At 40.6% G+C, this 27,054-nt stretch overlaps 2 protein-coding genes and 1 pseudogene across 6 annotated transcripts in view; all 3 read left to right on the top strand.

Annotated features, from left to right (window-relative positions):
* Positions 1 to 1,971, top strand: part of tnika (TRAF2 and NCK interacting kinase a) — a 67,880-nt gene extending 65,909 nt beyond the window's left edge. For all 4 annotated transcript variants that reach the window (XM_034111969.2, XM_034111970.2, XM_071207153.1 and 1 more), the window contains 2 exons: positions 9 to 148; positions 880 to 1,971. In XM_034111969.2, coding sequence (XP_033967860.1) covers positions 9 to 148; positions 880 to 963 — 224 coding nt within the window. In that variant the 3' untranslated portion in view covers positions 964 to 1,971. The remainder of the gene's footprint in view (positions 1 to 8; positions 149 to 879) is intronic.
* Positions 1,972 to 4,028: 2,057 nt separating this feature from the next.
* slc2a2 (solute carrier family 2 member 2) lies at positions 4,029 to 19,136 on the top strand. Of its 2 annotated transcripts, none has more exons than XM_034111972.1 (12): positions 4,029 to 4,125; positions 4,647 to 4,742; positions 5,621 to 5,829; positions 6,626 to 6,750; positions 6,912 to 7,027; positions 14,080 to 14,242; positions 14,885 to 14,991; positions 15,422 to 15,502; positions 15,656 to 15,760; positions 15,905 to 16,006; positions 17,825 to 18,028; positions 18,114 to 19,136. In XM_034111972.1, exons 1-12 carry the CDS (start codon positions 4,111 to 4,113, stop codon positions 18,315 to 18,317), a joined length of 1,527 nt encoding a protein of 508 aa, XP_033967863.1. In that variant the 5' UTR covers positions 4,029 to 4,110; the 3' UTR covers positions 18,318 to 19,136. The 2 variants fall into 2 exon arrangements, with proteins under 2 accessions (XP_033967863.1, XP_033967864.1); XM_034111973.2 differs by having other exon boundaries at positions 4,038 to 4,125; positions 4,650 to 4,742.
* A 1,708-nt stretch (positions 19,137 to 20,844) lies between these two features.
* On the top strand, positions 20,845 to 26,018 carry LOC117467828 (eukaryotic translation initiation factor 5A-1-like; annotated as a pseudogene).
* Positions 26,019 to 27,054: the final 1,036 nt, after the last annotated feature.

Here is a 27,054-nt window from a genome sequence, read left to right on the forward strand (position 1 = left end):
TTTTGCAGCCTATATCCACTCTAATCAGATTATGGGCTGGGGGGAGAAAGCCATAGAGATCCGCTCTGTGGAGACGGGTCATCTGGACGGAGTCTTTATGCACAAGAGAGCCCAGAGACTCAAATTCCTGTGTGAGCGGAACGACAAGGTGAATAAAACACACTCTTTGATTCTCAGTCATTCTTATCCGGTGTTTTGATTGATCATTGAAACACTGATTGAGAACATGAAGATGCTATGCCAGGTACATTTTCAAGTCCAAATTAGGAGCTCCAACAAGCCGTTTAGGACAGAGAGTGAACACACATACTATACAGGGATGCCGTTTGAGAAACCAAAGCGATTTTGGAAAATTGCACAATGTAAATCTATTTGAGTATACCTCAACAATGGAATTATGACCAGTAGAAATGGCCATGACATGGGACCTTTAAAGGTTCATTGTAATCCTGGTAGCATTGTTTTATTACATTTGTGAACTCGATGCAACATCATTTCAGTCTGCTGCTTGAAGTAGTCAAAACGTGTTTGGTATATTTTGCGTGTGTAATGTTAAACAGTCCGAAAGAACCACAAAGCAAGCTTTTAATGCTATGTCAGGTAGAAAATGTTCAAGTCCAAATAAGGTAGCAGGTAATATACATTGGTTAGATCCTATACATCTAAGTATTTCCAAATGTAAGCAGATTTGCAAAAGGAAACAAAAACAAATGAATACATAGTGTATACTGTACATGCTGTATATTGCTTACCCCCAGTTTGTACTATGTTAGATTTAATTTACCTTTCCAGAGAAGCATATTATTTGCTCTTTGCCGATATGGAAATGCTTATATTAAGAATTTTTTTCAGTTTTTAATATTATCTTTCTCTCTGCAGGTATTCTTCGCATCGGTGCGTTCGGGAGGTAGCAGCCAAGTCTTCTTCATGACCCTCAACAGAAACACCATGATGAATTGGTGATGCCCCCCCCCGCCCCCATCCACTCTGCCTCACTCTCCCATTGGCCTGCCCGGCGACTACCAGTTGTCCCACGGCACATCTCACAACAACAAAAAACAGACTGACCGAGAGGCCACAGTGAACTCTTTTAACACTGAAGTGACTAGAATCGCTTAGAGAAAAAAAAAGTAATCGTAGAGAAAAGACAACAGAGACATGTTCTAAATGAAGAGACATGTTACCCTAGATTATTGTGGGTTATGCAGAAGCCATCGTTACTCAACTGACTGGCAAACTGGTGCCACTGACTCTCCAAATATCCTCTGTCTGTGTCTGGAAGTCTTCCATTTGTGTCTGTGTCTTTTCTCCAAACAAACCTCTTCATTACAGCAGCTGGAGAAATACACTTTACACCGTTCCTCCCTTCGTCCCCACTACTTTACTCTCCTCCCGCAATCGATTTAGTCCTCACTTTTTTGAGTCCTTTTGACGCCCTGGTCCTCCATTTTCCACACTTCCTATCTGCCATGTGTGGGCTCATTCCTGGAGATCTTACACCTCAGAGGTCGGGGGAATAGATGAATCGGATTTAATATAAATTCAAATATAGTGAATATGACAGTTTGTGCAGTGAGGGCAGCTGAGGGATGACAAGTCTACTCTGGATGTTAGCGGTGAAAAGCAGACAGCATGATTGATTTTCTTACTCCTTTGTCACTCCCCTCTTCTTCCTCCTCTCGCCGTCTTTTCAGGCCATGATGAGTACATTGTAATTTAGTGTTCGATCGCATCTCGCTGATAGAGATGCGGCGAGACAATCTGCTGTCATAGGCGGGTGGTCACAGTATGCAAAGACGATGTCCGTGTCCCTTTAAAAAGAAATCACCGGTCCATCCTGTTTTACTATTTCCTTCTTCCCGTCACCCCCCATCTCCATCAATGTCACCCCCCCTAGTTTCACAATGTTGTTAAACTCTGAAGGTGCTGCATCAAAAATACTGTAATATTAAATGAACAATGATAGCGTCATTCTGTTCATTCTTTTTATTTCAGTCGTTTTTCTTTTTCTGTGGCTAAGTCAGTCGGTTTTTGAAGTGTCATCAAATGAATAGCACATCCGTGTTTCTGAAATCAGGCGTGTGTGTTGGTGTGTGTTTGTGAGTGTGTGCATACATGTGTGTGTGTGTTTGACTTGATGTTGAAACGAGTCCCATTAAAATCAAGGTTGGATATTGACATCAATGGCAGAGTTATGATATTATCTATGACGTTCACGAGGGAGTGTCTGAACACCAAGCATTTCAAGATAGGTACTATTCGTGTTTCCTTTGGCTACTCACAAACACCGCCGTGCTGCCGTCGGGAATATGAAGATGCTTCTCCTGAACACAACCTCGTCAGGATATGAGCAACAGTCCCCAGTACTGTGTGCATGTGAAAGATCTAAGTGTTGAACGCTGTGGTGTCCTTTTGAATCATGCTCTTCCCTGATTGGCTCTTCTGAGTGTGGCTCCTACCTGTGTGTACAGTGCCTAGCATGATGTAAGCAAAACAAAAAATGGAGGCCAAAAGATTATCGCTTGAGTTATAATTAATAATTGTATTGCCTTTACAGTTCATTCACACTGGGTTATTGGCTAACCTTAACACATTACTGATGGTATGTGTCTCTTCTGAAGGAGATGTTAACACATTTAAGACTTAATTTATTCTTTGAAAGGAGTAACTGCATACGGTACGATAAAAACATGTAATTTCTGAATACTAAGTGTAGCTCAATCATGTATGCATACTGTATTAGTGGTATAACACTAGGGCCGACTCTATAGAGGTATCCCTCTATATTGGAGAAAAGTACCGGCTTACTCCTTAAAAAAACGTAAAGTGACACAAAAACTATACTCATTCCCACAAGTTATTTTCTGTTAATAATTTTAAAATCAAGTGGATTTACATATCCACACGGTAGCTGTTCCTGTGCAGCTGCAAGTTAGGTTCACCAAACTGTGTTATGGGTAGCAGGCTAACATGTTAGCAATAAAGAGCCGAGCTGAACAAAACCGTGTGTGTGTGTGTGTGTGTGTGTGTGTGTGTGTGTGTGTGTGTGTGTGTGTGTGTGTGTGTGTGTGTGTGTGTGTGTGTGTGTGTGTGTGTGTGTGTGTGTGTGTGTGTGTGTGTGTGTGTGTGTGTGTGGTGTGTGTGTGTGTGTGTGTGTGTGTGTGTGTGTGTGTGTGTGTGTGTGTCAGTACACTGAGGACTCTCCTTTCAAAGATGAAACCACTGTATTCTTTGTTTTGTTTATTTCCTGTTTCCTTTGTTCTGACAGAGCATTACTAATGTCCTGTTTTGGGATGTCTTTGTTTTGTGAAAGAGATGCTGTATGAGAGAAATAAATTAAACTAGAGCATTATGTTTACGCAGTTGTATTTTCTTTGGATGTGTTTTGCAACTGTGCTCCTTTTTATCAGCTTCGGCCCTCAGACTTTGTCCATCCCTGAAGTATATCATTAACAGCAGCTGTGTGTGTGTCCTAGGGAGAGAGTGTCCAAATGTCAATATTTCTACCAAATGTGCTATTTGGCAGTCATTTTGCACTCCATTATAATTTGCAATATACAGTATTATTATTATTGTTTACCAGAATGCAACACCACAAAGCCTGAAACCAGTGTTTCCCAAAAATAGAATCCAGACGGTCTCCCTGTTTGGTCACTTTCACTCCAATTGTATTGCTTCCTTGCAATAATTGTGTGTGTGTGTGTGTGTGTGTGTGTGTGTGTGTGTGTGTGTGTGTGTGTGTGTGTGTGTGTGTGTGTGTGTGTGTGTGTGTGTGTGTGTGTGTGTGTGTGTGTGTGTGTGTGTGTGTGTGTGTGTGTGTGTGTGTGTGTGTGTGTGTGTGTGTGTGTGTGTGTGTGTGTGTGTGTGTGTGTGTGTGTGTGTGTGTGTGTGTGTGTGTGTGTGTGTGTGTGTGTGTGTGTGTGTGTGTGTGTGTGTGTGTGTGTGTGTGTGTGTGTGTGTGGAGAGAGGATGATTTCAGCACATCTATGTGTGTGTATCTGTACTGTATGTGTGCACGCATGTGTTGGTCGATTAGAGAGTGGACACAGCGTGATTGAGCATGCAGCTTTCATTGATCATTACCAGCCTGGCTGACACTCTGGACCCACCATGGAGTCTGGAAAGGTAAGACGATTCTTGTACTCTTTACATGTATTCCATAAAATGCATATATATTCTTCCTATTCATTTGAAATCAGGCAAAATGTGCGTGCAGGCGGCTGATCTCGCCACATTGCTGCCAGTTGAACCTTGAGGCTCTCGGACAGTTACATTTACCACCGAGACCTGAGGAAAACAACCAGCTCTTTATTCATAGTTGTGTGTTTGCGTTATTATACAGGGGATTGTAATGAATTAATACTGATGACTCTGCCATGAGAATATCAAAGGAATATATAACACAAGCTTAGTGTTTAATCTGAGCATTATGCAACTTTTATATATGAGAATTATTATGATTCTGGGATTCTTGATGGTAAATAAAACATCTGTCGATTAAGTATTTTTTACTTAAATGCACTTTTGTTTGTGACCGTTAACTACTGACCCACGCTCTTGCTTGTGTGCATGTTACATAGTGTTTGTTCGTGCATTCGTGTGTGTGTGTGCGTGTTCTTATCTTAATGGTTCCTCTGTTCCTGCAGCAGCTAACAGGCACGTTGGCTCTGGCTGTGTTCACTGCAGCTCTTGGGTCCCTGCAGTATGGATACAGTCTTGGAGTTATCAACGCACCCCAGAAGGTAGGCTCCACTGTCACACAGGCTTGGCTCCCTTATGGTAGATGGACTTACCATCTAATTGCATGCAAATCTCGAGGTATGAACAAACTTATCATCAATGTAAACACTTACTGGATATGCATGTCATACTCTCGGAGACCATGGAACAGAAATGATTGACTGATTGTCTCGAAAAGCAACTTATCCCAAAACGTTTTCTTGCCTGGCCATTAGGTATTTGTTTCATCAGAAGTGTTGCAAGCTGTCCGTTATTCTCAGGCCAGTAATGAGTAGGACTTTGCCTCTGACAGACAAGTCATAATGTCTCTCTGCTGCACGGGCATCCACAGATTTATGCAACATTTTATTGGGACAGAGGTTATTTGTATTGTGTTTCTTATCATGTTTCATAAGGCAATTTCCTAACATGAAGTTATATGGCAATAAAGTACACTTTCTAAAGTAGCACAGAACGCATAAACCTAACACTGGCTCTAAGGAGGTCATTTTGCATTCTTATGTTACCTGACGGCCAGCTTAGTTCTCCTATTGACTTGTTAAACTGCAGTAATGGCAGCTACCGCCTGAATATTGTTGCCCCTTAAGCAGTGTTATAAGGATGGCACCTACAAGAGGCATGTTTCCTGAAAGATATCATGACAGAATGAGCAGAGTGGTCATTAGTTGGCATGCTAGATGCTGCAAAATCCTCCACACTGTCCTTTTAAATATCGTCGTCTTTATTTAAATAATAGTATAGTGCATAGTGAATGTTGCTATGCATATTTATATAGGACATTTTATCAGAATGGTTTTTGTGTTTGCATTTTCATCTGTCTTTGTGCATATTCCAGTGTAATTGTACCGATTGATGTCCCCTAAATATATCCGTGTCATAGGTAATTGAAAATTATTATGGACGTACTCTGGGGGTGTGGTCAGAGAGGGCCGCGGTCCTCTCAGAAAACAGCACCGAAGAAGAAGAGTACCCAGAGGCGGGACGACACCCTGCCGTGATCATGTATTGGTCACTGTCGGTGGCAATCTTCTCCATCGGAGGCATGTTATCATCCTTCCTGGTGGGATGTGTGGGAGACCTGAGAGGGAGGTGAGAAAGGATAAATAAATAATATGGACACACTAAATCAGCCGTGTCAAACTCAATTTCATCGCGGGCCACATCAGCATTATGGTTGCACTCAAAGGGCCGGTTGTAACTTTAAGACTATATAAAAATACATATATAAATATGTAATATATATAAAATAATGTATACTATTACATTATTGCCTCTGCAGAAGTTATTATGGGATAGGGTAATAACTTCATAATTAACTACACCTGAAAGCAGAAGTCTAGGGCAAATAATTGGAAGTCTCTTCAGTGCTGATGTCACAAAATGTCTTTTTAAAATAAAATATATAATTCTGGAAATGTAAAGAAATGAAATTTTGAAGCAAAAAAGTCAAATTCTGAACTAAATTAATATTTGAGATGCATTGTGGGATATGTAGTTTATGGGCAACGTGCTTCTGTAAATCGGCATGTAACCGTATAATAAACGTATAATATTCTTTAAGAGCTCTTGTGGGACCGAATTAAATTAAGTCGCCGGCCGGATTTGGCCCCCGGGTCTTAAGTTTGACACCCCTGCACTAAATGAAAAGATGAAAGTGGTGGAGAAAAAAAGGTAAACTAATTAATTATAGAGTGATTAGAGTAATCAGAGGAAAATGTTATCTTGAAAATACTTTTAAAAAGGTTCAAAACGAACCAGCATCATTAAGGAAATGTGCCATGCTGCAAATATAATAATAATAATAAATTATATTTCAATAGTGCTTTTCTTGAACCCAAAGACGCTTATATTATACATATCTATAAACTGTCTTTTTGTTTTGCAGGGTAAAGGGCATGTTGATGGTGAATGTACTTGCAGTAGCAGCAGGATTGCTGATGGGTCTTTGCAAGATGTGGAAACCTCACATCATGGTCATCTCCGGCCGTGCTGTTATGGGCTTTTACTGTGGTACAGCAAATCACACAGAGAATCCTCAAATTGATACTCACATCATTAATTTGGATATCCCACTGTTTATAGGTTATATAAAAGGAAATTAACAACTGTTATATTGACATATATCCAACAGTGAATGTTTGTTTAAAGTCCTCGTGATGGGTATCTTTCAGGGTTGACATCCGGGCTAGTGCCTATGTACATTGGAGAGATTGCACCTAAGGCTTACAGAGGGGCTCTGGGGACATTGCACCAGCTGGCTATAGTCATTGGCATCCTAGTCAGCCAGGTGAGTGAATGAATGAATGAAAACTTTATTACAGACTCAGGGTCCAGATAAAAGACAAGACATTACATATAATAAATTACATACACAGCATAAAAAGAATTCATAGTTTAAGAATAATTTAAATCAGTGTCCTACAAAGAGACAATTATACCAATGTCTCCACAGCTGCGATTGGTAGCGTGTAGTATTATACCTTATGTTCGATAAGGCCAAGAGGATTTCATTAAGACGGCAAATACATTTATACATAAGATTTCTTAAAACAGCTTGTAGAGTATTGACTCCTGCAGCCACAAACATTTCACTTGCACTAGACCAGCTGTGTCAAACTCAATTTCATCGCGGGCCACATCAGCATTATGGTTGCACTCAAAGGGCCGGTTTTAACTTTAAGTCTATATAAAAATACATATATAAATTAGTGCTGTCAAAATTATCGCGTTAACGGCGGTAATTAATTTTTTGAATTAATTGCGTTAAAATATTTAACGCATGTGCAGAATGGCCCGCCCCATACGTGCCACCAGTGGCAGCGCCAGGGTATGACTGGGGTAGGCTACAGCCATACCAAGAAATGGCTTAGCCCCACCATGAAAAATGATGTTAAAGTAAGCAAAATAAAGTCTGCCAACTCGCGCGGAGTAAATTGCACAGACAGCAGTTAGTAAGATTGATTTCAGTAGCCACGGTTTTGAAAACTTTTGTCACGTAGTGATCGTCTTCTCAATAGAACATCTTTGATAAGGGCGTGGTGTTGTTGCAGGAAGTCCCGACGGAGAACACTTTTGCTGTAGTACAGGGCAGAGCCATATAATAGTAATAATATGGCTCTGGTACAGGGGTGCACATAACTGGTACGCAGGTTATGTGCGTCATCTGAAATGCGTACCGTCACTTGTGTCACAAAGCGCATTTGCGTACCGACGTACTTGTGAAGCTTTTCCAGAAGGCGGTTAGATCACCGGACGACAGATGCGGCTTTCACACCAGCGCTTTTCAGTTTCTAGCTCCGAGCGGGAGCTTTTCTGGTTCAGCTCCAGTTTCCCTTTTCAGCTCCCGCTCTGTGCACACCGCCCACTGGCGCCCCAGAGCTGCCCTTGCTGCGTCATGACGTCACCGTTTACATCGCTGATTTGCCCCCCAACGGCAGCTCACAAGAGATGGGTCTGTCTGCAGACCGCAGCAAGGAGGCGTTTCCTATAGGGGCGTTTCCTATAGGGGCGTTTCCTAACTTTTTTTATCCAGCTGCTTTTATAAATCCTCGCAGAAGAAGTCATTGTTGTTGGGAATTCCGGCTCTTCTTGCTGAGCCGGATCATTTGGCTCACCAAGAAGAGCCGGCTCTTTCGGCTCCCAAAGGGCTCTTCAGTTTACCACATATTATACCTTTTAATTAAATCAAATGTAGCCCTGTTTTGACTAATGATTTATATGTGTACACATATATCACTTAAATTATTCAAGACATCCTTTGTACTAAAGTATTCAAAAGTAAAAATTACATGTTTAATATAAATTATTTGCTGTGGCCAATTGTTTTCATTGCATTTACAGACCCGTGTAACTCTCTGATACCACCCAATTAATGCATTGACTTGCTTGTAGAACCACGCTACACAAAACAGATGGCAACACCTATAAAAACTATTTAAAAAAAGGGGCTACTGTATCAACCTATATAAAGTATATAAATATAGTTTTTCTCCCTGCAGGAGAGGGGAGCGTGCTTTGAGATCAACTGCTAGGCTGCAGCGGGGAGAAGAGGGGGACAAAAAGTAGGAAGAGAAGTAATGGGTCAGAAACCCTCCTTTTTACGCAGCGGTCCAGACATAGGGCATTAGGCAGGCCCGGACTGGCCATCGGGAGGACCGGGAGGTTTCCCGGTGGCCTGGCCTGTTAAGTGGCCTGCTGGCCTGGCGATTTTCCTTTTTTTTAATGTATTGTGAACGCAACGCTGCGCAAATGTGGGTCTGCCTCACACAGGGTGCTGTCTGTCCACACATGATGTGGCCTGCCGACAGGGCTGTCCCTCCCTACAGGCTGATCACACACACTGCGTGGGGCCTCACCTCGCGGAGGGGGCCTCACCTGGAGGGGGCCTCACCTCGCGGAGGGGGCCTCACCTGGAGGGGGCCTCACCTCGCGGAGGGGGTCTCACCTCGCGGAGGGAGCCTCATCTCGCGGAGGGAGCCTCATCTTGCGGAGGGAGCCGCAAATACGGCGCACCTATGCGCTTATGCGGCGCATAGGGTGGCGCGGCACGGTTGCGAGGCTCAAACTGTTTGGTCACCATTTATGTAAACCCATATTTCCATTTGAGGGGGGAGTGATTAGTAAAATATGCATGAATAAAAAGAAAGAAGGTAAGATACACTTGTAAAACTTGTTGAGAGCTAAAACTAGTCTTTGCTGCTGCCTCAAAGAGGAGCAGGGGGAGAGGAGGGAGACGGGGGAGGCTGATTCAGGAGCACAGACACACTCACAACTATAAATGAACCAAAAATAAATAAATAAACAACTTTCAGTGTTTTTCATATGTTATTGGTTATGGCCATGGTTTATGATTTTTGAAATGTATACAGTTCTGTTTCATATGGGTGTTCCAGGTGTAGTCTCTTTATTTTCCCCTCAAAATGCACCAGGTTGATGCATTAAACTCCAACATTTTTAAATAAATCTTACTGGGGGGCATGCCCCCAGACCCCCCTAGAGGATTTGAGGTCCACCCCCACTTAAAATATGTTCACATGGATAGGTTCCCAAATACATTTGCATATTTTTTTAAATAGTAACCCCTGTCCATGTGTTTATTATTGGGTATAGTTAAACTATAGAGCTATCACTATGGGCAGCTACGCTGTAAATATTTACAAATAAATCCAGCAGAATGGCAACTGGTAGTGGCCTGGCTGGGTGTATAATTCCCGGCCTGACTTATTGTCCCAGTCCGGCCCTGGCATTAGGGCAGAGATATCTTTCAAGGTTTGACATAATGAATTGTGCTACTTTTAAAGAAAGCAACGATGTTTTCAAATCTGTAATCAAAAACACTATAGAAGCAGTTCCTGCCGTTGTTACGTTAGTTCAAACAGTAACAACGGACTACTTTTCTTAGCGGATGCATGTCAATTTAAATCAATACAAAAACCTATTTTTTAAATCAATAAAATCTTTTTCTAAATCCATAAAAGCATTTCAATTATTATTGGGAGTCATGTCGTTACTTTGTTGAGAATGTGGCCATGTGTAATAAGCGGGATAATGTCCACATTGCACATTGCATAATGTGCCTTCATGCCGATCTAGATCCCTCCGCAAAAACAAAACAAAAAACGTCTCGTTCGCGGGCGAGAGCCGGCTCCCGTCGTTCACTATAGGAAACGCCCCTATAGGAAACGCCTCCTTGCTGCGGTCTGCAGACAGACTCTATTGGCTCACAACAACAACTGCGTCGGGTCGATGATCGTGTTGCTTTTAATCACACGAAGCCAGAATAAATTGAATAACGACTTCTCCAACCTTATACTTTTCTCCAGAGTGCCGTGGTTCATTGTTTATTAATGTGTTTCTGCGGCATTTACCGACCGCTGCAGTGCTGCTCTTCCACAGGAGTTTATTCTCCCATTAGCTCCCGGTTAGCTCACACTGCAGCGGCCGCTCTAAAGTATTCACTGTCCGACTCACACAAGCAGCTGATGCATATCCCCAGTTCCCCTTAGCCTAAGTGAATGTGTGTCTGTCTGAATTGACACTGTTTGGTATCACAACGCTGTTATGAAAGTTTCTCTGGTATAAAACGGGTGATGTTAGCATAGCAACCGAAGCTAAACTGACTACTTGCATCCGATAGCAATAATACAAAACAACACGTCTGCCTCTCTCCACAATGATCGATAACAGCGAACGGATGGTCAAAGTAAGGTACAAATAAACAGAATCACACGAAGCCTGGTTAGTGTTGCCTGACTTTATAAAGTGTGTTTATAGGCACTACTGCTTGTAGGCAGGCATAACAGTCGACCCATGGGAGGTGGGTTTAGTTTCCTGCACGCCTCGACGTAAGAGAGACGTAAGCGACGTCACCTCTTAGCTCCAAAGCTCTTGCCTCTGGACCGACAATTTTTTGGAGCTGGAAATGAAGCGGATTCCGGAGCTAAAAGCCGGCGCAGCTCCGGTGTGAACTGGAAAACCCAGCGCTTTTCAGGCTCTAGCTCCGAGCCGGAGCTGAAAAGGCGCTGGTGTGAAAGGGGCAAGAGTCGGTCTCCGTGTGCACAGACAGGGCTGCTGTTAACGTCGGTCTGTACAACGGAACTGTGCCAAAACTACGCCAACCGGCTGCGGAGGGAGACTCCCCCCATCACTGGAGAACTGCGCTAAAACAGCTGATCACGACGTTCACACTCTGTGGTTACGAAGTAGGCTACTCCACTAGCCCCCCCCCCCCCCCTCTGTCGACTTTCCTGAAGTACTCCCCCGTTGATAGAAATCAACACGTAATTAATTAAGACCCCACGGTTTGATGATTGATAGGTGTGTGGGTTGTCTTTCATTTTGACATGCAGAAAAATGTTATAATAAACATACATACTGTATGTTAAATGGATATATCCGCCTGCTTTCATTTATCTTTCCATTCCCACAACAATATACATAAATAAATGGCATATTTTGGACATAGTTCGAATGGTGATTAATCATGATTAATTAATTTTTAAGCTGTGATTAATCTGATTACAAATTTTAATCGTTTGACAGCCCTAATATAAATATTTAATATATATAAAATAATGTATACTATTACATTATTGCCTCTGCAGAAGTTGTTATGGGATAGGGTAATAACTTCATAATTAACTACACCTGAAAGCAGAAGTCTAGGGCAAATAATTGGAAGTCTCTTCAGTGCTGATGTCACAAAATGTCTTTAAAAAAAAAAATCTAATTCTGGAAATGTAAAGAAAAAAGACATTTTGAAGCAAAAAAGTCCAATTCTGAGAAAAAAAGTTAAATTCTGAACTAAATTCATATTTGAGATGCATTGTGGGATATGTAGTTTATGGGCAGGGTTGGGAGGGTTACTTTGTAAATGTAATCAGTTACTGATTACTGAATACATGGCTCTGAAAGTAATCCGAATACAGTTACAGTTACGTGTCTTAAAAAAGTAACGTAATCAGATTACTTTTAGATTACTTTTGGATTACTTTCTTTTTCCATCACAGATGGGTATGTTTTGGTGAACAGGAGACACAAAAAGCAAAAGGAAATGGCGTATCAAGAGCACAACTGAAACATAACATCTGAAACGATGCAACAACATAATACACTTTTTGGGGATGCAGCTTGGGATGTGAGGAGTGAGGGACACGGCTTAGAACGGGCGTGTCGCCTTCTGTCCTGCCAGTGTTGGCAGGATATTAATTAAAATGACGAACTCGGACTTCATTTTAAGGACATGTCGGCCAGGGGTGTAGAGCTATAGTTTAAGCACCGGATCGGCAAAACAGGAGACTCTGTGCACCAGTCTGCCTTGATCTATGAATTCATGTCCGTGACTCTCACAGTATCTGCTGCCCACAGCTGTTTTATAGAAGGAACACCTGCTTCACTTCATGAAATCTCTGCAGCACCAGGAGGCAGCGGGAGGGTTAACTCAGAAGACGAGCGTGCAGTGCCTTTCACGCACCGGCTTCGCTGTGTTTACCTTCAGAATCATAAGGCAAAAGAGTGACCGCAGGCTGATGTGTTTTAACGACACACACCTCTACACACACACGACTTAAACGCAGACTTTTGTTCCTCCATGTTTCGTTGTTATTGTTTCACTGAGCGGACCCGCCCCTTTTTTTTCGCTCCTTTTTTGGTCCATCTGCGGCGGTAAAAGTTTGTGTGCGCTGTGATGATTCGGCTGTACCTTTAATAATGAATATTAAATGTTGTGAGGAAATATTTCCATCAATAATTCCAATAAGTAATCCAAAATGTATTCACTTCAGGTTTACGAAAGTAACTGTAATCAGATTACTCGTTTTTCAAATGTAACGCGAGCTGAATACAGTTACTTGATTTTTGTATTCTGATTACGTAACGCCGTTACATGTATTCCGTCACAACCCAACCCTGTTTATGGGCAACGTGCTTCTGTAAATCGGCATGTAACCGTATAATATTCTTTAAGAGCTCTTGTGCGGCCGCATTAAATTAAGTCGCGGGCCGGATTTGGCCCCCGGGCCTTGAGTTTGACACCCCTGCACTAGACCATCGAGGTCTCTTCAGCAATATTCTCATGGCATCATTATAAGCTACTTGAAGTTTCCGTAAACTTGCTTTTCTGTAGTTTCTGTAGAGCGGTGTGCAATATGCTCTGAACAGAGACATCTTCACTCCATCTGTATGCACCAAACTTGCGTAGGAGAATGTTTGCTTGTGCATACATCATGCGGCATTGCCTATAAATATCGTCATCTGTCATTTGTTCTGTAATAAAGTGTCCAATATATTTTAACTTATTACAGACACTAAGATTAATATCAGACAATTTAAAATCAGGAAATGTAAGACATGTATCCTCTTTGGTTCTAAAGATCATGACAGCACTCTTACTGGCGTTGTATTTGATGTCATGTTCCACACCGTACACAGCAGACCAGCGCTAGATGGACTCAGCACAACAAGATCATCCGCATACATAATATGGTTCACTAGAGTACTACCAATCATGCATCCAGTATGACAGGCTGTCAGTCGCTCGGACAGATCATCAATATAGAGGTTAAAAAGAACTGGGGACATCATTCCACCTTGTCTGACACCGTTGCTAACCCCAAATGGGGCTGAGACCCTATTGCCCCGTTTGACTTGCATAGTCTGGTGGCCATACCAGTAGACCTGAATTCTCACAATGTATTTGGGCACCAGTTTAACAAATAACTTCCGTTGATTAACACGATCAAAGGCTTGCACTAACACACAAAGAAAACATATGATCAGCACACAACATGATTGATGTCTTTGTGAACACATAACCTAAACTATGTTTGTTTGTGAATGCAGGTATTAGGCTTGGACTTTATACTTGGTAATGATGCTATGTGGCCCCTGATGCTTGGTCTGTCTGGAGCTCCAGCATTGTTGCAATCTTTACTGCTGCCTCTCTGCCCTGAGAGTCCACGGTACCTTTACATCGTACAAGGCAAGGAGCAAGAGGCCCGAAAAAGTAAGAGTTACTCTCACGGCACCTCTCTACTGTATGTTATCCTTTTTCTCTCCCTGTAGTGCTCTCTTATTGAAACACCATATACTCAATCATTCAGAAACATAGGCCTATAGGCTTCACAAGATACTTTAAAGCAGTTTGGGAAATATTCTTGCTCACCTTCCTACACAGTTAGATCAGAAAATCATTAGCTTTCACTCCTATATTTGACTTTTGGATACAGCCAGCTGCCAGTTAACTTAGCTTAGCTCTTAGACTGGTATTAGGAGTCAAACAGTGAACCTGGCTTTGTCCGAAGGTAACCGTAACTTAAACAAACAGGAAATAGTAAGTTACAGTATACCATGTTCTTTTAGAGGTGCAGGTATTTCAATTTGTTACCTTTTAGATAAAGCCAGGCTATCTATTTCCAGTCTTTTAGCTAAGCTAACCAGCTAGCTTTATTTTTTATATTTACTGCACAGATAACGTGTATATCCCACAATGCTATTCCCTTAAGTACATTTGATTTTACTGACACTATTTTAATAATTGTACTTCATTTGAAAGATAAATGTAATGGATGATCCTTTCATATGGTGGTTCTACATTCAGTCGTTTATGCATAGCTCATGTCTCCCTTCACTCTACGTTGTGTTGCAGGTCTGTTACGTCTGAAGGGAGAATATGATCCAACTCCTGATCTGGAAGAGATGAGGAGAGAGAAAGAGGAAGCAGACAAGGAGCCAAGGGTCTCTATCATTTCTTTGGTAAGTGTCTTAAAATATAAAGAATTGTCACATCTACCTACATAGTATCTCTTTTGAATTGGACTTTCCTTTAAGTAAAGATAGCCGATAAACTCCCGAGCCACAAAAACGTATTTACATTTTTTACTTTAACTTTCTGCTCTATATTTCACCTTGAAAGCACTTGAGCACCTTGAAAGCACTTTGAATTGCCTTGTGTTGAAAAGTGCTATATAAATAAACTTGCCTTGCCTGACAGCAGAACAATAAAAAAATGCTGTTGTTTGAAGTTGCTCTGCTTGTATGTGCAGAAGAACAGCGAAAGATAGGACAAGAAATCTACATCTGATCGCGACTTGTACAATTATTCTGTGCATACTAGTCGTGCACTTTAAAAAAAAAACGTTTGCAGTACCAATATTGTAGCCTACTGTTCTGTATTCCCTCCCAGATCCGCTCGTCCGTGTACAGACAGCAGCTTGTTGTTGCCCTCATGATGCACCTCTCCCAACAGTTTTCTGGCATCAATGCGGTGAGTGGCACACTTTTAAATATGTCTAAAATGTATAGCATGAGATAGTATGAGATCTGTGTTGCTCTGTATGAGTGTAAGATATATTACTTTCCACAAACAACCTGCCACTCTTTGTAATAACTGAAAACCTATACTTGTTTTGTCTTCAAGATATTTTATTACTCCACGGCTATCTTCACTAGGGCAGGTGTCGGTCAGCCGGTCTATGCAACCATAGGAGTTGGGGTTATCAACACAATCTTCACTATGGTGTCTGTGAGTAGCTGTATTAACATGTATACTGATGCACACACATAGGACATTACAAAATTAACGTGCACTGGTATTCTCCTATTTTTTCTACACACCCAGACATATCACACATTCACACATGGATTAACACTGTACTTTGTGTCCTAGGTTGCACTGGTGGACAAGGCTGGCAGGCGCACTCTGACTCTGGTGGGTCTGGGAGGGATGTGCTGCTGTGCAATTGGCATGACAGTGGGGCTCAAACTCCAGGTTTGTTTATCAGGTGTCATATCTTTGATCTGTCAGCAACTTGAGCTGAACTTTAAGCCTCTTGGGTCCCAGGTAGCGATTTTAAGTGCATGGTTTGCATTGTTTTCTATTGTTCCTTACCACGTGCATTGACTCAGTGAGTTGTTGTTGTTTTCTTACTGAATGTCCACTTCCTAGTCTTGAGCTTTAAAGGTCACCTACTATGCAAAATCCACTTGTTCATGTCTCTTCTACATCAACATGTGTCCCCTCTGTGTAAAGAGATTCTGAAAGTTTCAGGGAAAAAGATTCTCTCTCTTTTTGTCCTGATCCACTTATATAAAAACCTGTCTGAAAATGAGCTGATCAGATTTTGACCACTTTATGATGTCATAATGATTTTTTGGCTTTTGTAACCATTAGCCAGATGGACACACGATAAAGGAAATGTTCAAATTCGGCTCTGATCATAACAACATCGGGCCATTCGTGAGGGCATCTTAAGCCATCGTATGACCGCCGGTGGAGTTTCTCAGGCTCCGGCAGCAACTTCGTGAGCGGTGGCAAAATCTTTGGCATGCCAAAAAATTGCCAAAGGACCTTACGAAGGTTCATTTTTGTGTTGAATTCGTGTGTCCGTTTCGTGAGGGCATCTTGTGAAACTGAAGCTGCCCGATTGTCTTAGGAAGGCAACACGACTACGTGATGCCGTCGTGGAGCCATCGTATTATAGTACGATGACATCGAGATTGCATTTATTGCACAACAAAATCATGTAAACATATTATGTAAATAACCCAATTTGTGTTCTGTGAAACTGAAAAGGATATTACATTGTTTTTGTTACTTTCGTTGCAGTTGTATGTCTTAAATGTAATTTAGGTTAACTTCCTGTTTTATTTAGATGCTTTTATTTTGAAGGCGAGTTTACGCAGTTGATAGGAAGTTGTTGTTGCTATGGAAACAACATGACGGAGATAAGTAATATCTTCTAATCTACATATAAAGACGGAGAAAGTAAAGAATAAAGTGTATGTTTAAATGTTAGCACCCCCCGAAGAGGCACAAGCTCTTACGGTGAGTCTGGATACATTCTAAATCATCAGTAAAGTCTACGACCATATTTTCGTGTGTGGTTCGGGTGCCATCGCGTGGCCTTCTGTAGGCATCGTACTTGCTTCGGCTGTTGCTTAGTTGTTGACCAACTTCGGGGCCATCTTCGTGCGAAATTCACAATTCCATATTCGTGTGTCCATCTGGTGTCAATTTCGGGACAGTGTGACAGGGGCTTAACCAAATATCTCTCAGAGGGGCGTGGGGAGGGGCTCCTTATTTTCATCTAAAGTAATAGACAGAGAATCAGCACTTTTGAAACAGGGCTGAAACAGAGGGGTTTATGGCATGCTACAATGCACGATCTGTTTGGTGTTTGGAGCCAAACACTTCAGAGACATGTTTGCATCGGCATGTCATGGTCTTCATCAGTACATGGAGTTTGGTCAGCTAGCATAGCACCTTTACTCACTTCATTGCCATGCGTTGGCTAAAAAATGCAGGAAGGATACATGGAGCAAAATATCCAGTACCTCATCTCTATAAGTAAATTGTTTGTCACACTAAATAGGACAATTTAGTTAAAAGAGGCCGAGATAGGACAACAAAAAACTGTATGTTTGCAAAGAGTTCATATTTATTAAAGCTCACGCACAACAACAAGTCAAGCAGAGCACAACATGGACTCAAGAATGCCATGCCAATATGTCCATCTCTTTCTCATGCAGTATGTGATAAGTTCAAGAAACCCCGAAAATACAATAACTGATGTACTTTTCCCTCCAGGGTGACTACCCATGGATGAGTTACGTCAGCATGTCGGCTATTTTCCTCTTCGTGAGTTTCTTTGAAATTGGTCCTGGTCCGATTCCATGGTTCATAGTTGCTGAACTGTTCAGTCAGGGACCCCGACCTGCAGCCATCGCTCTGGCTGGCTGCTGCAACTGGACCAGCAACTTCATCATAGGCATGACCTTTCCATATATACAGGTTGGCAGAAAGGAAATACATATGTACTATAAACTCATAAAATCAGACATAGTCTTACACCTGTCTTTTTCATTTCTCTTTTCAGACTTGGTTGGATTCGTATGTGTTCATCCTGTTTGCTGGGCTGCTTTTCGGCTTCACAGTGTTTATTTATCTCCGGGTCCCCGAGACCAAGGGCAAAAGTTTTGAAGAGATTGCTGCTGTCTTCCAGAAGGGCCGGAAAAAGTTGGAGCAGGGCACCAAAGATGCTACTGAACTACAGGAGCTCAAAACATCCACAGATGCTTGAGACAACAGCTGTGTATTATTTAGGTATATTTGTGTGTGTGCAAAAGTGTGTCTATCCGTCAGTATTTCAAATGTCAAGTGTTTATCATTGTAGTATTTTAACAGTTGGGTTATTAAGGAGTTAATCACAGAATTACCCTTTTTCTAATATAAATGAGAGTGTTACAAAAACCAGCAGGGACTTACAATATCACATGTATGACATACTGTATGAAGTGGTGTTTTCATGTAATGATACTATAGACTTGTACTACTCTACTGGAATACAATACTATTGTGAAAGTGAAAAGGGATACTTGTATTGTTGAACCCACAGTGATATTGAGACTGACTCTGTGGTCCCCTTAACTGTACTGTGCTCTATAGCACCTGTCCAACCCAGTCCCATTACCAAATGTGACGACAAAATCAGCAAACAGCTGGTGAACATGGAAGCGTATTAAGCAGCAAAGAGACAGATATTTCATTCAGACGGAAGGAAAAACCAAAGGAGCTGAAAGGAAAAATAATATTTGGCTCACATTCATCGACTGGCTAAAAAACAGTAACTCCAGATGTTTGCTAGTCTCTGTCTCTGTCTGCTTGATTAGTTAAAAGGCAACTGTTGGATTGTGATTGCTGCTCCTTCTGCTGGTTTATCATTCAGATATATTTAAAAGCTGTCCAAAATAATGTGACAAGAAATAAACAGTATTTTATTTATTGGCATTACGCTAAAGTAATTAATGGTCTACCACTACCTAAAAGGATATTACTTATCTATGGTATTACTTCACCATTTTCTGTATTGAAATATACATTAAACCTACCTTTGCTCAAATGTGTGTGATGAATTTTTTATATTTTAAAGAGGTTATTACAAATGATTTGGGGCCTGGGGCATAGTATAGCAGCACAGCAGAGTGTTTAAATGGTCTTGATGGGACCTCAAGAAAATGTTGTGTTTTATCTGCCCAAATTATAGTGTGCTGTTGTAGGGATGCCTCATTCTTTTATAGCCATGGCTTTTAGAAGATCCACATATAAGGACCAATCAGGAGTATATTGCAAACAATGTTGCTGCCAGTACATTTAAATGGTGGGAGAAGTACTCAATAATAATAATAATAGATTACATTTGTATAGCGCCTTTCAAGGGACCCAAGGCCGCTTTACATGGGGAACAAACAAACAAACAAGAGGGGCAAATAATAAAGTAAAAATGTAATAAAATAGTAGTGGGAGTAAAACAGGGGGACTGAGTTAGGATACTCAGATCTTGTACTTAAGTACAGTAGAAGTACCAGAGTGTAGAAATACTCAGGAATGCAGGAAGTAAAAGTCCTGCATTCAAAATGTTACTCAACTAAAATCACAAAAGTATTAGCATCTGGAGGCGTGTGGCGCAGTGGATAGAGCCTTAGTCTGGGATCAGATGGTCACAGGTTCAAACCCCATAGCAGTCAGCATGTTGTTGTGTCCTTGGACACTTCACCCCAAATTTCTCCTGTGGGGATTGCCCACAGTATTGAGTATGTAAGTCGCTTTGGATAAAAGCATCTATCAAGTAACATGTAATGAAAGTAGTCAATGTGCCCATTTCAGAATAATATACAATATGTTTTAATTATAATTATTGATGCACTAATTTATCAAAGCTGTTAACGGTGCAGCTCATTTTATTAGCCGCATTTTTTTTTACATTTATGCTACAGGATAACTTGTGAATGTTACTCCAAGTGTAACTAAAGTCTTATTTAAGTGCTGTTTATATTTCACATTATTAATCCAAATCTGCAAAGTAACTTAAGATATTAAATAAATGTAGTGATGTAAAAGTACATTTTTCTCCTCTGAATTATAGTGGGGTAAACATTGAAATACTCAAGTACAGTGCAAGTCTCTCAAAAAGTGTTTATATTGCACAGTGCAGGTTTATTGCACACAATTTCAATTGTCTGCCTTTTGTGGTGGTTAAAATATTAAAGTTAAGAGTCGAAATTACACAATTATAAAAAATATAAAATACACATCCAGCACCAGTAACAGTTGTGAGGTAGCAGCCATGTAAAATGTATTTCTTTAAGAAAAAAAGAAAGCAAAAAAAGAGATATATATATATATATATAAATAAGTCTAAATGTGTAATGAAGTAGAATAATATTTTTGTATATCAATTTGACACTGCTTATTGTTGTATTATATAATAATTATCATGTTAAATTGTTGTTTTACACATTCGAAATAAATCTAATCAAATAAAAAATCAAATAAAAAGTTAGAATAACGTTGGAAGTATATGCTCAGTTATTTACAGAATTATTTCAGATGTTGTGTGAATAAATGACGCACTTAGTTATTTTCCACCACTGATTATATGCTTGAAATAACTATAGCTGTTCTATTATAGGCATGTAACGTTATACAGAATAGTTCAGTGCGGTATGTTTGGTTCTGTGCAGTCAGCAACTGACCATGAGGCTTTTGCCCATCCCCCAGCCACGATACGTCGGAAGCGCGGTACCTGCCCTCTGTGCTCCTCCTGCCATACAAAAGCTCTACGCATGCGAAGTGACTTTTTTTCCTCTTTGGTATAAGCAAGGCACGGGGTAAGTAAAACCGCTAGGGCTTATAAGTAACACTTTAACGTAAAGTAACCTATCGTTTTTGCATTGCAGTCATTCATCAACTAATGTATAATACTGGGAAGCATTGAAAGTGAGTCAGGAAAGCGAGACGATGTTTGAAAGAAGTTTGCAACATACCTAAGCTAACGTTAGCAACGCCACAGCTAGCCCGGGTGTGGATCGTGTTAGCAAGCTAATATGGCTAAGGGATGACAGAAAAAACACGAGGTGGGAACCCAAAGCTAGCATCAAGCTACAGTGTCCAGCTGCCACGTACCATAGCAAACTAGATGTTTACTAGCTTTATAAGATAAGCTACCAAACAATTTTATAGGTACTTCACACAACAATGAACAAACAGGGCGGCTAATATGTTGAGTAGTTATTTGGCTGTGACTCTCAGTGTGTTAAATAAAATATGGCATGCTAGTAACATGGCGTGCATCTAGACACATTAGCAATTAGCTTGTAGCTGTTCGGATAACGGTAGTTGGCCAGCGAAATAGTAACTATACATTGGATACTTAATTTTTGTGTAAGTGTGGGACATGAATGGTTGAGCAAAAGCGGAGGGGGTATCGGAGTTAGCTTGAAAAGACACATTTAGCGTCGAGCAAAAGCATTTATCGTTGCAATCTTCCTCCCTGGTCGTTCGGTTATTGATTTATTAAGCACTTATGGCGCAACCACCTTCCCTTCTAACAGCTGTCGGGTTCCCTAACATGGTCTTGGTTGTAGTCTTAGTTTAATGTTTACACGTACAAATCTGTGCTCACCGGGCACCACATAAGGACACGTGTATTGCTCCTCTTGTATGTGTACTAGCAGTTTTTTAATACTACACACCTTTATTAATAATACTGCTGTCTCAAATATTATATGTTTATTCTTTTGTTGGATGGCATAGATTTCAACATGGCAGATGAAGATTTCGCTACTGTGAGTTCTGGGGCCTCTGAAACATACCCACAGCAGTGCTCTGCATTGAGGAAGAATGGCTTTGTCATGCTGAAGGGTCATCCCTGTAAGATCGTTGACATGACTACCTCCAAGACTGGCAAGCATGGACATGCCAAGGTAAAACTTCCTCGTGCATCCTCTGGAATGCAACACTTAAGCAATTTTGTGATTTAGCCTACATTTCTCCGTTTTTTACTTGGCCTGAAGCCGGATCTAATCAGTTGTGTTTTCCCAGGTTCATTTAGTTGGACTTGACATCTTCAATCAGAAGAAGTATGAAGATCTGTGCCCATCTACCCACAACATGGAGGTCCCAAATGTCACGAGGAAAGATTACCAGGTAAGATAACCCATCTTGATATAACCTGGTGGCCCCAAAGTGTATAAAGCATTCATCATGTGTGCTGGATATTCTGTCCTGTAGAAACACATTACAACTGGAAGCCAATAACTGTTGTCATAGCCAGTCATTTATTTATTTTTTTAATTAAGAAAACTAGGGATGCTCCGATCGCCAATTTAGGGGCCAATCGCCGGAATCAATATCGGCCGATACCGATCGCCTATCCGATCGAGTGGGCGGGGCCTAAATGGAAGATTTAAACTTTAAATCTTCCATTTAAAGTGATGTTTAAAACTCAGTTAATGGGGCTCATTCACTGGAGCTTCCACAAACAAAAATCAACTTAATTATTACATTCAAATGATGTACATTATTCAAGTTTACATTCACTTTGGAGAATAACATGAGCAGAAGCGCTCTCTTTTCCTCTCTCTCCCTATCTCCCCCCTTCCTGACAGCCTGTCAGCATTTCATGCAGCTCACTGATCCAGTAATGAGTGACCCGACAGTGAAGAATAAATATATTTATAATAACTAGTTTAGCTTGTTCCAGAGGTAGATCAAATAGCTAAGTGTGTTAGGTCTAACTCTTGTGTGTTTCGTTCCGCTCACCGGTCCGGCGGGCGGAGCTGCAGGATTTCTGCTTCACACACGTTGCATTCCGCTATTTTACTGTCTTTTTCGGACACCTCAAAATAATGCCAGACCGGTGAAGCCATTTTGGCGAGCTTGTTTTGCCGCACACAGAGAAAAGTGTCATGTATTTTACGTCATGCGATCGGCTCTCGCAGTCGGCATGTTTAGAGAGCACCGATCGGTAGAGAGTGAGCATCGGTCGATCGGTGACCGGTCGATCGGAGCATCCCTAAAGAAAACAAGTGGATCCATTTCCCTTGATGTTTGACATTTAAATGACGGTGCTAGAAAACGCCTTTTGTGATTGTGATACGGGTGCGTCACATGCTTCAGAGCTGAGCTGTCTCAATTGTTGTTTAAGCATTTACAGGTTTCAAACTGGTTTAACAGCGTTTGAACATGTGTGCTTATCTATCCTAGTTTGAGGGCTGTTTGGTGATAGAATTTCTCTAAAACGCAAGAAAACAATGGTTTAATTATTAGTGGGAACATAGGGAGAGCAGATTTGTTTACCTGAATCTTGCTTTATTATTCTGTGTATTTATAATAGGGACACTTGGTAATAATAGACAGTAGCTATGTGTATGATCTATCATATTTACACATTTAAGAATGAGGGGGAAAAAACCATTGAACAAGTAATTCATAATTAAGTCGAACAATACTAATTTCAGGAATTGCATATGTGATGAATGAAAAAACAGGACTTGGGTTACAAGTCATTCATACGTGTGAAATCATACCAAAATAAACTCTCTACAATCCCAAGAATCTTTGCAGCATGCCATGGAGTATCATGAATCAATCCTTTGGAGGATAACGTTTACCAGTCCGATGTTCCCCTGGGGCTCAATTAAGTATTTCAGATTGTAATGGCTAGTATACTTTAAATCCAATATTTTCAAAAATGCTTACTGAGCATTGGTGACTTTTTTGTGGCGGCACCACTGATTGGAACGCGCTCGGTTGGGACCACTGACATGGCCCAGTCCCCGACATGCAAGCCTTTTGTTTGTTGCCTTTGCCACTCTCCTATTGGCCTGCTCTTCTAGGACTTTGTTGACTGGCGCTGGTTATGAATTATTTATCAGAAGAAAACGTTTCAACATCTTAAAGATTTAACTGTTTACTTTTTCTGTTCCTTTTCTGATGGCATGTTTAGTTTTTGGATCTGGATTCTGGTTACCTGACCCTTTTGGAAGACAATGGAACAACCAGAGAGGACCTCAAACTACTAGAAAATGAAATTGGCAAAGAAATCAAAACGAAGTTCGAAAACGGAGAGTCTTTTGTGGTGAGTTAATGTGGATTGTTGTTTTTATACTGTCTGAACAACTATGCCAATTATGAAATATGTTTTCATGTTCATTTCAAATTAGTCATAGAGTAAATATCTTTACAAATGTGCTATATTCACTGATACCAAATGACCCGTAAGCAGTGTCTCGGAGCTGTCCCTGTAGTACCAAGTTTGTTTTGCTTAATGCAGCGTTTCACAAGTTAATCTCTAATAATGACTTTTGTTATTTTTGTGAACAGTGTTGACAACTTTATATTTTTATTTGTAGGTCAAACTAAAAGATACAAGGCTCTGACAGTTTAACCTATAGCTGTATCAGATTTATCTTTTTTATAAATAATTGTTGTACTATTTCAACAATTAGATTTTAGTTTATACATCCAAAAACAAACAATGAGTCGAAGCGGGAGAGCAGAAAGCATAGCTTCTACAGAGGTAGCCCTCCAGGATAAAGTACAACAAGATCATTCCTTTTTCTTTGTATCTGTTGATACAGAATGCTTCTCTACTATACTTGTATCTATAGCTAATTGACTGCTAATGTGTATTATAGTTTTTTGTATTGTATGTATTTTTTTGCTGCATTTTGAAATCTTATTTGTCTCCTCCCTTTTCAGGTCACTGTGCTGAAGGCTTGTGGTGAAGAACAAGTAGTTGCCACTAAGGTTAATAATTAAAGCGTCCTGGGCACTGCTGGAGACCTCGCACCCCTCATCTCCAGTGTGATTTTTGAAGCCTCACCAAAGCTACTGGCCGTGTCTCCATATCGCAACTAGTTCTCCCGATGGCAACTCAAATCTGGAGACTGGACTGGAGACGCTTTTTCAACTTTACCTTGGGGTCCAGGCTGACTGGCATTATGTTTAATCAACGAAATTATCCGCCTGTAGCCACCCTCTCTGCAATGGCTACACATATTATTCGAGGAATTCCCGTCAACATTCCAGTACTTTTTTTTTTGAGTATGGGACCTTTTTTTTCTGTATGCATTACTTTTTAATTCCCTCTTTTTTCTTTCTCTGAGCTTTTGAGTTGGCTGTGAGCATGTAATTTAGAGCTTGTTTACAGTTGAGTTACCCTGCTTTCTCCCCTTAGACGTTTTTTTATCTCTGCGGGCTGACTGCACCTCAAGCGATCTCCATCTCTGTTTGGTTGAACTGCATTGATGGCCGGAATATTCTGCCTTTGACAATTAAACATATGCATGCACAAAAATTGACTTGTATACAGCTAGCCGCTATGAATAATGTAAAGCGCCACATATTTTTCTCATCTCAACTCGACTTCAAAATAATCCCAAGGTCTCTCCTGCATCTTTCCCGGTCTAAACAGGACTGGTCTTTTGTAGCATTGATCTCTGGTGTGGAGATTTACTTTTCCCCTTCTATGCCACGAAACGTTTTTCTTTCACATGAGGCCTTTCCGAGCTTACACGAATAGAAATTGATTTTGGAAGAACAAAACACTGAAACCCTTTAGTATTAGTAACATAAAGCTCAAATTAAACCTCGGCACACAATATTGGAAATAAAATAAAAATAAAACATTTCAAATTGAATAATATGTAGCCAAAAGAAGATGGTATTTCTGCTGTAATTATTTTGGTTTTGGTAAACATCTGGACCCAAGACGTACTGTAATACACACAGAACATAATGTACACAACATGAAAAGTGACTGTTACCATTGGGCTGTGTTTTGTGTTGCGGGTGAGGAAAGCAGTTATAGAAAGAACATTTGGGAGTTGTAGGTCTGTTTGCAGTTTAACAGGATTTTTAAGCATTTTGTGCAGAGTTAACACTTTGTACAGAGTGTGGCTCAAATATTTTTTTGAAATAAAAATACCAATATGCTGAATGGTTTTCTGTTTACATCAACAGACAAAAGCTGTAGAACTTGTGTTAACATGCAGGTGGTCGGCTATCCTTTACTTCCATACATTTACAAACTACCTTTAATTTGATGTAATGGCAATATATCATGAGGATGTATTGTTTCTGACTTTAGCGGCTGATTCTAGTTGAGATTTCTAAGAGTGCCGTTTCTATTTGTTTACACACAACCTGTCGTCCAGATGTGGAAATTACTTATTTTGTTTAATTTAATAATACATTTTATTTATATAGGCACATTTCGAAACTCTCAAGGTCGCTTGCCACTGGTCACTGCCACCCTTTTTAGAAAGTCTTATCGGAGTATACACGTTCAAGATATCAGATTCGTACACCTTCGAGGTAACCACATTATTTCATGGATGTAATCACAGTGCACTAAATGTGATATTGCCATTTGGAAGATATTCTGTGCAGCTTTCAAGTTCTCCTTTGTACAGCAGCTGGTCTGACTAAGTCTGTTACTTATATTAAGTAGAAGTATTAAGTAGGCCTACACCATATTTAGTTGTGTATTAGACTCTATATTAATTTGGTTTCTCGACCAACATATTTGTTCAATGTGTATTTTTTTCCTTTACGTTTCAGAGCTTTGGCATCATAACAGTAGCTTCTAACTCAGACTATTTATTTTTTCGGGACCAACTTTTCACTTATGCCACAAACCTGCTTAACAATAGTACCTTTCACTGCAAGGACCAAAGGGGGAAGCAACTAGATTCACGTAATAGTGATTCATTTTGCATTGAGAATGTGTCTTTTTTTTAAGCTGGAGAAAAAGGGAAATTACGCTATGAAGGTGGAAGTATAATGTATATCACTTGAAGAACCGGCTTGCCTTCTCAAGCATTAAATCTCGACGTCAGCGTGTTGCGCCTCAACTTGATTTTTAATAGGAGTATTTAGGGTGTGTGTCAAAGTATAACCTGTTTTATGCGAAATGCTGCCATAAAATACAGCTTTTTAAAAGTTGTCCTCCAGTGAGCAAATACACACTTTGG

The sequence above is a fragment of the Pseudochaenichthys georgianus genome, chromosome 22 (assembly GCF_902827115.2).
Source record: "Pseudochaenichthys georgianus chromosome 22, fPseGeo1.2, whole genome shotgun sequence".
Taxonomy (NCBI): Eukaryota; Metazoa; Chordata; class Actinopteri; order Perciformes; family Channichthyidae; genus Pseudochaenichthys; species Pseudochaenichthys georgianus.

What these genes read in the sequence shown, in the direction of transcription:
- slc2a2 (XM_034111972.1), top strand. An exon ending in CAATCTTCACTATGGTGTCT is followed by an intron (nt 15,761 to 15,904) that starts GTGAGTAGCTGT and finishes TTTGTGTCCTAG; the next exon opens with GTTGCACTGGTGGACAAGGC. An exon ending in TGACCTTTCCATATATACAG is followed by an intron (nt 18,029 to 18,113) that starts GTTGGCAGAAAG and finishes TTCTCTTTTCAG; the next exon opens with ACTTGGTTGGATTCGTATGT.